At 40.0% G+C, this 11,241-nt stretch overlaps 1 protein-coding gene across 11 annotated transcripts in view; it reads left to right on the top strand.

Annotated features, from left to right (window-relative positions):
* Nucleotides 1-11,241, top strand: part of prdm16 (PR domain containing 16) — a 284,189-nt gene that overhangs the window by 124,501 nt on the left and 148,447 nt on the right. The window contains exon 1 of one of the 11 annotated variants that reach the window (XM_066643462.1): nt 354-458. The exons of 9 other annotated variants lie outside the window; for them this stretch is intronic. In XM_066643462.1, coding sequence (XP_066499559.1) covers nt 380-458 — 79 coding nt within the window. In that variant the 5' untranslated portion in view covers nt 354-379. Of the gene's footprint in view, nt 1-353; nt 459-563; nt 749-11,241 lie in introns of those variants that run through there. One more of the 11 variants, XM_066643463.1, reaches the window with a different exon arrangement.

Genomic DNA, 11,241 nt, shown 5'->3' with positions numbered 1-11,241 from the left:
GAAGTTCCCTCAAACACACACTCACACCCCGTTCTCGGACTGTCCTCTCATGACTAATGTCCCTCTCCTCGCGACTGTCCCCAGAGAGAGAGCGAGAGCGAGAGTGAGACGTTCTTTGGGATGTCACACAGCGAGGAGAGCCGCAGATAACGGAGACAAAAGAGGGGGGTCGGCTCAGATTACGGTGGAGGCCACCTCCGTTAAACAGCGCCATTTGTTCCCAAATCGACCTGACGACCTCCCTAATTACTAGCCAATTATCTGGAATTCGCCTCAATTCGCCGGCGCTTTAAACGGGAAAATTGCCTGTCTGTAGCACAGCCTCCCCCCTCTTCTCTCCGGGCTGTTCATCTCCCTCAGGTTTAAACAGACATTATTTATGTCAGGGAGCAAAGAGCCGCCACAACAACCAGGGAGCCTCGCAGCTAATAAAGTCACATCCTCACAGCCTCTCTATGGTAATTAAGTGTAGCGATATGCTGCTTCATTAAGCTTTAAAGACAGAATAGTGTACAGGTCTCTGCGCTTGCCCTTTCATATCCTTTCATACAACATTTAAAGAGAGTGCTATCTGTGCCGTTTTAACTGAGTTTAAACGAAGCTCCTTCGTTATACAGAGGGGTTAAAAAAAGGGCGGGAAATGATATCGTCATTTCGCTTTAGTGACTTGCTGAGGAGAAAACAGCGTTGAATTAGCATATTAGCACATCTTAACCTTCGAGAAAAAGACAGATGGAAGGGGGGAAATGTAAGTTTTTGGCCCTTAATTTAATCTTGTACTTTGTCTAATCAGCTTGAACAAAGCACAGGAATTATTTATGTGACTTCTAAAAGCTTTATTTAGACCTATATTGCAGCTCTCCGTGAACAAGTCTTAACTTGTTGAATTTCCAATAAGCTTAACGTCAGCTGTAGGGGTAGGTTTCATTCAATGCCGTGAAAATCAAGTTTTTAATGTTATTAACATGTCCATGTTAACATTAGATGCCTTCTGAAAGCATATTGTGCACAAAATAAGCAGTTAGTACCATATATATTTCAACATTGAAACTAATGTTCCTAACACAGGCAAAATCTTAAAAAAACAAATCTTAAAAAAAAAAAACTTAAAAAATTAAATCTTTTTTAAATTATTATTTTAAGGTGAGTGGAGGAAGAGGTGGGGATTAAGTACATACATCTATAGATCTACATGTAATGTATGAATGAATACAAAGGTGAAAAATTACATGTCAAACACTTTTAAGACTATTTTTTTAAAATTAAATTAGTTCCTATGTTTTTTTTTTCATAAATTTTAAGGGTGTTGCTAATTGATGACCAAAATTTAGAATAAATTCTCAGTCGTTTTAGGCTTCCCCTCAACAACCATTTATAGATTTTCAGACTTTCTTAAATCACAATTTGTGACTTAGAGTGAAAACAAACCAACCAGATATTTGACTCAAGAAGAAAATCTACTTAATTTACTCTCCTCTGATTATAGCTCGCTTGTTGTCACTTCAGAGAATTAACTTACATTTTTATTTAATGTACTTAAGCTTTCTAAAAGTTACTACGCAAACTGTAGACCTGCTCACACATCTTTAAAAGAGTTAGATCCCTGTATTAAGTCCTTAGCAGTGCTGTGGCACCATGCAGTCTCAGGCGGCTGACAGCGCAGGCAGCCCATCAGGCCAGCCCTCGGAGAAGCAGGCCAGACCCCTTTTCCCAGAATTCTTTGGGACAGACCCATTGTTTGGCGGGAGTGTACACAGCATTGTGTGGCCACTGATTGTTGCCCGGACTGGTTCTCAGGTCTGTTCTGCTGGAGGACTGGCTGCATTGTTCTTGAATGCACTTGTTACCATTCACCGTGCCGATGCATCTGTTTCCCTGCTTCCTTCCCCCTGTACAACAAGATGGCTTCCTTTGCGGAGCACGTCTTAATGCCAAGAGCTTTGCCCTGTTGGTAGACAGCAGTAAAAAATCGAAAACGGATTGATAGATTTATTGACTTCACAATTGTTATTCTTGCAAGGAGTTGCTGAGTAAGGAGAAAAACAAGGGCGTTTGATTTTGGGAATAGTTGAGTTTTTGTTTTTGTTGTTATCCAGAATTCCATTATTTAAAGTGTGAAAATAATATATACAGTCTAAAAAAATATATATGTGCTAATGATATCACAATTTAGCAATTTCTGCCTGGCAAATTTACATCAGCGCTGTAAAGTTACACTCCAAAATATGCATCTAAATACAGGGTTCATAGCAACACTTGAGCAATATTTTTACTCTTTTTTTTTCACAATAATTGTTATATTGTTATACACTGCTTTATAAATACTCATGTGGTATCTGTGGTATATTTTCAATTTTTAACTAGATTCTGACAGGTAGTTAGTCTGTTACCAGAACACTCCATAGTGGATAGTCAAAAGCTGTTTACCGAGTGCAATGTGTCTTTCTAAGCTCTTGCCATTTACTAACGCGTTCACCTGTGCAACCAAGTAGGCCTTTCAGCTACACTAGAGGATCATATTTACTGTAGTGAGTTCTGACACTCATAGAAACTAGATTGGATTAAGTTTAACTAAGCTTGATGGTAAGTGGATTAACTATGTTGGAAACAGAACAAAATAAATGCACTTAATGGCAGTCTAATAAAAGCTGACATTTGCTTAGTTTCGTAGGCCTTGGAATTTTGACATTTTCCTTTTCACTGAAAGAGATTTACTAGACAAAAGAGTGAAAGTAGATGGTTGAGGGAGGGATACTGAGAATCATCAAGTAATTGTCATTGGAAGTTGTTGACTCGTTAGGCATTAATTTTAAATGAAGTTAATGCAGAGTACAGACTCTTAGTCAACACAGTATGTTAAACTATGCTTTCATTGAATTTTTGTGTAGGGTCTAGTGTGTTTAGGGCTCTTTGTGTTGCAGGATTACTGTGACTGGACTGTGGTCTAGTTGCGTTTCCAGCCTCGGGTTTCTGACTACTGAAGGTTTCTCCCGCCATGGAATCCCTGTTTCATTTATTGTATCATTTATTAGCTTCACTGGCCTGCAGTGAGGGACGAGTGTAATGAATAAAGCAGGTTTTCTATCTCTATGCAGTGAGAGTCTCCCTCCGTGTGACATTTCATGTAGCCGCCTTTCCATAGAGTGGTCACTTCTCCATAAATGTCATCCTCAGCTGGATTAGTGATTTATGAATGCCAGGCTAGCCTGCTATAGGAATGAGTGGGAGATATTGAGAGAGGGAGTAAGAGACAGAGGAGAGAGAGGGAGGGGTACAGTATGTATGACCGAGAGCCCGGTTGAGTCTAAGGGAGAGAAAGATGATGAGATGAAATCTGAGTTGAGAAAGGCCAAGAGAAAATCATTATTTCACCAAGAATTCATTCCTTCAGCATGATCTTCTGCTACTGGCGTTTGCACTGGCCTGCACTCCTTTAGTTTGGGTCTGACTGCTCAATGAGCCAGAACAGCGCGATTAACCAGCCCAGTGCTGCGGCCAGCTTATTGAGTGACCTCCCCTAATTCACTTGACCTGCTCAGCCGAGTCCATGCACATAAAAAGGCCTCACTGACACAGACATGAGAAGGCGTCATAATGTGACTCTTGATTCTTTTCCAGATGGGATGAATCATTTGATAAGGGTTTGGTATTTGTTGTCTCTGATATATTTCTATACAGTAGAAGAAGGACTGTCTGAGTGCGTGCTTTTTGTTTATATGTGAATGTTGTCTACAGATTACATGCATGCACTGTACAGACAAAATGGTGGTTTGCTACTATTTTCTTTTCAGTGTAATGTTCAATTTGGATTCGATAAGGTTTATTCAAACTGTTAAACATTCAGTGTACTTCTGCACAGCTGTAATTCTCATTGTAGTCTACATACTTCTGGCTAAAGACGTGTCCTCCAATCAGTGTCTATTTTTGTATAACAGAACGTAAAAAAAAAAAAACAGATGCCCCTGAATGGATTTATTGCTGGATATTATAGTCAGTCAACATTATAAAACCTCATACAAAAGTACTCAACAAACCAAAATACTTTGTTAAGCACTCATTGTGAAACGCAGCCCTGTGAAAGCAGTCAGGTGTTTCTAGTGCAGAGTCCACTCCCTCATCCATCTCCATCATTTCATTCCGTCTTTTATTTTTTAAACCTTAGATGCTGCTTTGCCTCTGCACTGCTGAAGTCATGCTGTTTATCAGCTCTTCCACACTGTACCTTTGCCACCCCCTCCACAGCCGCTACCCCAATTTACTCCCCCCACCTCCCTCTCCCCCTGCTCCTTCTCTAACAACCCCCCTTTCCTTGTGTCCCCGTGTGGCAGCAGGTCAGTGGCATGCTAACACTTTTGTCAGTGTGATTAATAGCATGGTGGATTGTCGTTAATTCACTGGCTAATGACTAAGACCGGGGCCAGTCGAGGAGTAATCGGGTGATGTATAGCCAGGGAGTGCTCCCCGTGCCAGAGGTGAAAATCATTTCCCCCACTCAGATACTGTTGCAGGCCAAACCAATGGCTTTTCCTGCTTATAAAAATGAATGCATTTTTTTTCCTTCTCCTCTCCCTTGTGCTCTAATTCCCAGTGGGTCGCTAAATGAAGCTGTTTTAATACAGGAGCCTCCACAACGTCGCCAGGGTCTCAGACATAATCAGATAAAAAGTTGTGTTCTTCAGACATGCAGTATATTTTTTGTATAAAAGTTCAATTAAACTTTGTGGCTCAAATCTAAAAGGAAAAATTGCATTTACCCCTCCATATGAATTTGTTTTTCCAAATGGTGTCCTAAAGTAGATTATGGAGCTATGAAACGTGTGTAACTAATGTTGAATTGCATCATATATCACCACACAGGTTGATTATCATAAATTAAGAAGTCAAGTGTTTAAACGTGTTAAAGATTTGCGTTTTTTGACAAATGGGTCCCATACGCCTATCTCTAAAAATGGACAGTATTTAGGTCCTAAGAGTCAGACGGCTAGTACAGTTTTTCCTTCAGTTTTCATTTCTTTAATCTGTATTGGTTTTGTAGCTCTGAACCTATACTAAGTTTAGACAGCAAACATGCCCTTACTGGCTTCTTACAAGGTCAAAAAAAAAGGAAGCATGGTATTTTGCCAAACTACTCATTTAAACATAGTCATTCATGCATAACTTGGTGTGGGCAAATACCAACGAATGCCACACTTATGATAAATGCTGGGTGCTGCCGAGTTAGTTTGATGCTATGTTCTGTCCTGGCTGTTGTTCCTTTAGTAACTTCACCAAAGTGCTTGCTTAGACAAGTGTTCAGTTACAGTTCTGGGCAATCCTCTTCCACCCCCAACTCCTTTTCCACAGAGAGAGGGCTGTGTAGGCCCCGCAATTAAATCCGAGGGCCAGCGTTTCCTCCAAGTGCGTTGGGGAAGTGCAAACAAATTTGAATTCTTATGGAGGGAGGCTGGAGAGAGCAGGCGAAAGGGAAAAAGGGGGGAAAGGTTGAATTTGTTCCCGAATAAGCTGTCACTGGTCCGGCTGCACTGAGTCGGCGCTCGCAGCCCGAGGCTAAAATGGTAATGCGTCCACTGAAACACAGGAACGGCAGAAACATGAAGAGAGGAGGGAAAGAGAGGGAGAGGAAGGAAAAGAGGTGAAACCTGGTCATAGCACTGAGAAAAAAAAAAGGTTTTATTTTATTTTTTTTTTAAACGGAGCGGTGATGAAGCGGATCACTCACTACAGTGAGTTTTCCTTACACAGCTAAATGGTATAAAAGATGAGGGAAAACATAGTGCTTTCTGTACGTTACCCATGATAAGACTTTGAAGTTTGCGTGTGCATTTTGCATTCTTGATGAATTTTACTTAACTCTATATCTGATGAAGGAAGGCTTGATTTTGCAGAAATTTTGAGTACAGACCATGCTCAAGAATCTTTAACTATGTGTACTACATACATGTTATTGGTTTCTCTGTGTTTCTCCCTTGTAATGTTTATGTAAGCATCAAGTTCTTTATACACAGACGTTTACTTGGCTGAAGTGATTCTGGTTCTGATCCAAGGTTTCTTCTTAATGCTCTCATTGAGTTTATACAGCCACTGCTGCCCTTGACTTGCTCCCGCGACTTCCCAAATTTTTGGGACCCTGATTTGGGACACTGTTGGCTGTAAAAACTGCAGCATAAATAAAATCGAAGTCTTTCAGGCCTCACTTGAAAATAGAAAAGAAAATATTGGAAAGCTAGATTTCCCCCTATGATTGAAAGAATCTGTGGTTTTATTTTATTAATAGCAAAGACATACATGCAAGGCCAGTGGAGTCTGTGGCCCAGAGTGCAGCTACTCTTCACTGTATGTGAAGCATATGCTGTTCTGTCATTGCCCAGACTGGAGTCTTCTGGCACTTATTAGCAAGCTAACCCATTGCTGCTCTCGCTCTTGCTCTTTCTTGCTCTATGTCTGTCTCTCCCACCTTCCTCTTTGCCCTCACTGCTACTCCCCCCTCATTTCCTTGGGTGATGTTTGCGACTCAATTTGGCAAATGTAAGTTAGTATTGATTATTATTAATATTTATCATGTTTCTGAAAATGTCTTTCCCCCAGAGCTATTAATCTGTCGTGTTAATAAATGTCTGCGGAAGGCCTTGTGCTGCTCCCCAGGGAGAGCGGCAGACTAGAATGGCAATCAGGAGCATGACAGGAGCAGCACATGCTCTCTCTCTCTCTCTCTCTCTCTCTCTAACACATGTGCATGCAGTCTCATTCCTGCAGGCCCTAATATGATTGTGGTAACTGATTAGGCCCCGTAAAACCAGGTGTGGGGACTCTATAAGCCTTCTAATTACCTGTATCTACTGAATGCAAATGTTGTTAAAAATCTTGCAATGGATCACAGCACCTTCAATAGAGCCATCTTACAGCAAGCGGTGCTGCTCCCAGATTGTTTTATTGGCAAAAGAACTGGTTAAAAGTCTCTTCATTTATATGATTTCCGGCCTAAACCATCATTCTGTATAAAGTACACATTTTTCAGGGTGAGGAAATACATTTGTTTTTTTATTTAAGAAAAAAAATCTGCAGGTAAATTTTGTATCAAATCTCCCAATTTCAGTCTCTGTATTCAGATGCACTCACTGTTTCTTATGATCTGCTTGATCCTAGATACGCTGCGCATTTTTTTTGTCAGATTATTGTCACTGTTATCACAGTGAATACATGAACAGAAAAACCTGTATATATTTCTAAATGGAACTTGATTTGATTGTCTTCCGTCTCGCAAAAATGTATAAGTACTGTTTATCTGGGGTGGATTTTGGTTTTGCAGTTTTTATCTTTTGGATTTGGAAACTCGTGTTTTTACTTTTACTATTCCTTTGATGTTCTCTTCTTGTGCAAGAACATTATTGTATATAAAATGTTTTTTCAGAAGTATTTACAGAAAATGAGAAAAAAATGTATCTGTTTTTACTGGAAATTATGTAAAGCCTCTGATTTGTATATAGTATTGTATATACACTGAAACGGTTTTGCTTACTGAAGTGGATACCACTAATTATTAGGGAGCAGTAGCTGTGGTAAATGTTATTAATACTGACACCCACCCCCTTGGTACTGTTTTGCAGGAAAATATGTTATAACATGCAATAACAGTTTAGCTGTTTGGGTCATTGTTAAGGCTCCAGTTTTCATTTTCAGCTCAAATGAAGCTCACACAGTGCTGGCACAGCGTCCAGCGCTGTGAGCTAACTACACGACTCTGCCTTTTAGCGGTCATTGTGTATTGACTGTTAAAGCAGCCGCAGTGGTCAAGGTCAGTTCCTTTAGCACTTTCTTCAGCCAGTTTGTCTTCCTCTAGAAGATGAGGTGGGGAGAGGCCGCACACACTCCGAGTTCTCACTGGCCTGGGCGGTGTATGTACAGACATACTGACCTGGTATGTGTATAGACTGTGTTTATGAGGTTATGCCTGTTCTCCCAGCTCACACATTTTTGGCTTGCATTAGCTTCACCAGCGAGACGCGTCAGAAACAATGAAAGGGCATTTCTGAATGTAGGTTGAACACCTCTTGCACGGGTATGAGGGAACTCCCCTGGTTTCAATCTGCCCCATGGCACACATCTTAGTGGAGAGGCAATATTGCTACTTTAAGTGTTACTTGGAAATGATCCCTGCTGCTTTTACAAGGGGAAACATTGCAGGTTTTCTGGAAAGCATATTCGGCAAACATAGAGGACTGTCCCTCGCGCCCCCTTTTCACACACGTTTCTTGCGTCAGTGAAAGAGCTATGGTGCCATGGAAAAGATCACACATTTTCATCCCCTCCTCTCCTCGTATATGCTTGTTTGATTTTTATTGCCAGACATCTTTTTCTTTTCTGCTTGCATTAAATATGAGACTCGTTCGGGGTCCAGATAAAAATCATCAAAGCTTTGATTAAAGCAGAACAGGTAAAGAGTTTCCCTTTGTGGCTCTAATGATGGCAATAATTCTGTAAGTGGGACCATATTTCGGGATTATTGAGTGTGTGAGCACCACATTGGCTACATGGCACCTTTGAATTCCTTTTTGGTCAGTGCTGCTACCAGGGCTGGTTTTGAAGTTGTTGCTCAAACTTCTGGTCATTTTTCATAGCTGTCACAAGAGCCTCTTTAACAGAAACAGCTGGATTTTCCCTGTTTTGGGCATTGGAGTCAACTTATTTTGAATTCCTTTTTATTTATATATATTTTTTTTGATTTTGTACTTATCACATACTTCAAAGGTACTTTAAAGTGAAGAACCTTTACTAGAGTATGTTCCTAACAGAGGTGTTCAACTCTGCTGTGCTCTACTCACTGATCAATGATTTTTATTTCAAGTTATTGAATTGTATTTCATAAATCAGACTGTTTACAAAAATACAAAAAAATTAATCAACAAATCAGCGCTGATCCTGGATCAGATATTTTACTGACAGTCCATCATTGAGTTTCTATGTTTAATTTGCAATTTTTCAGATTTTTGGTCTATTTCATTTTCTCAGTAACAGATACATTTCAGATCCACAGTGTTGAGTCAAGTCACAGTGGGAAAATGAAGCATATTTTATCCTGACTCAATAATCTTACATACTAAATGAATTCTTTAGAAATATCTCCTGCAGAATGCTTTTTTTGATCATATTGGAAATTAAACGACTGACAGATGGCCTTCTATTTGGCACAATACTGTCTGTCCACCTTTAACAATGGTTGCCTTTAGCTTAATATATTCACTTCAGCAAAAATAGGAGCTTGGGTGAGAGAATATTTTTTAAAACATTAAACGCTGAATCATTTGACACTCAGCTTTTCCAGAGAGAGTTGTTAAAAGTCCAGCACCTCAGGAAGGCAGAGGAGCTCTCTGAGTGTGTGTGCTCATGCATGCGTCAGTATCTCCCCTGTCCTCTGTTGCAGCCCACAATAACAAAGGCCCCTGTTTTAAAGCGACGCTTTTACAATTTATCAAATAAATCTGATGCCTTCATGTCGTGGCCCAGGCCGCACAGTAGTTTTCCAGTGGAATAACAAAGCCGAACAAGCGTCTCATTGTGGGCAGAGTTTGGAGGAGAGCAGGACCCCCAAGGTGCGAATTAATGATGGCGGCCCGGTGTAATCAGGATAAATAGTTCAGTATGAGTGAGAGAGAAAACATGGAGAGGCACAGAGGAAGGCACTATCTGTCTCTCACTTCACCCCCTTCTCAATATGCCCCTGGGAGACAGTGCTAACATCGCTAGTCCATACAGAGACTCCTACCAAAGCAGCACAACCCCTGAGTTCAAAATGTCAGGATTATTTTCCTCCCCACTTTTCTCAAAAATGTTCTTTTCCTTTTTGGCTCAGGATCTTTGAGTTCATTTCAATTCAGCCCCATTTTGTTTATTTAGCACTTTTTGAATACCACAAATGTTGTCTTAACACAGCTTTAAAGAAATATGGCTTTATATGCTAAGTAATCATGTATGTAAAGAGAATGATAAGTTTTGGTATCGCTGTGGTACATAGGCATTACAAATAGCTTCGGTAAAGACATCCCATATGTATGAAGTTTATCAAAGATATATACAAGATGTTGTGGCCTGCCCAATGGGATTTTAAAGAATTTAAACCTGCCCTTTATATTATGTGATCATTTCATAAATAGACAAGTAGCAATGAACCCCGTGAATGAATACCGTGGAATGAAGTCATTTCAGAATCACTACAATAAAATGTATTATAGTTAAGAATGTTTTCCCCTTCTATTGCAAACTTACCAAAATTTACATGATTTACAAAAGCTGCAATAAGCAGATCGTTGATATGAATGAATGAATACCTTGGAGACAATTTAAAATAGTAAGAGCATAGTCATTGCTCTCTTCCTTAGGAAGTGAAATCACCATATTATGAACAGGCATATCTCAGACACATGTTCTTAATGCTCCGGCCCAAGAGCTTGTAAATGGCCTTTGTTTTTTCAGCCACACAGTGTTGACGGTTGCTCTGTCTAGCACAATGTTCAGCACATTACAGTTAAATTTTGTGGATATACGTAATTTACATTGCTCACTTTGACTGGAGTTATACGTATGTGTTTCTGCAGGCCACTTTAACTGGAGTATTTAATAGATTTTCCAATCCCGTCTTTGCTTGTTGAAAATTGTATTTGACGGGTCATATGCCAAAAGAAGGAAAAGGGGGGAGGAGAAGTTTTAATGGTTTTGAAACCACTTTTGATTCTTGCAAACAGCTCCAGATAGGCTGTGGCCGTAAAACTTTAATTGATCTGTGAAAAGGGGAAGCTACTACTGGCCCACATGTTCTTCACTTAATTGCCTGGCTGGTCTGAGTCTCCAGTGAAGTCTGATCATTAAAGAAATTGGTAAAACATTTCTTTGCCCTCAAAATCACAAAATGACGCCAGATCTGTTTTAAAAGAAATTGAATTTTTTTTATTGGCTGGGTTTTTTTTTATGAGATAAATTTCCAGGATCTCTCAGGATCGTTGAGTTTGAGAGGCTTTGTCACCAGAACTCATATTTCACGTTTACATCCACAGATACATGTCAGTTAATTCCCTGGCTGAAAAAAATCAAGGGAAATGGAGAACTTTAGAGTCTAATAGAACTTGTATCTTTGCATGTCCCTTACTATCAGCTCAGTTTACTAAGTTTGCCCAGTGCATAGTTTGGAAAATAATAAATTCTCACTCGCTTCACTGTACATGCGTCACGCTGCTTTACTCTTGTTTACAG

The sequence above is a fragment of the Hoplias malabaricus genome, chromosome 14, assembly GCF_029633855.1.
Source record: "Hoplias malabaricus isolate fHopMal1 chromosome 14, fHopMal1.hap1, whole genome shotgun sequence".
Classification (NCBI taxonomy): domain Eukaryota; kingdom Metazoa; phylum Chordata; class Actinopteri; order Characiformes; family Erythrinidae; genus Hoplias; species Hoplias malabaricus.
This window is presented reverse-complemented; position numbering and strand designations above follow the sequence as displayed.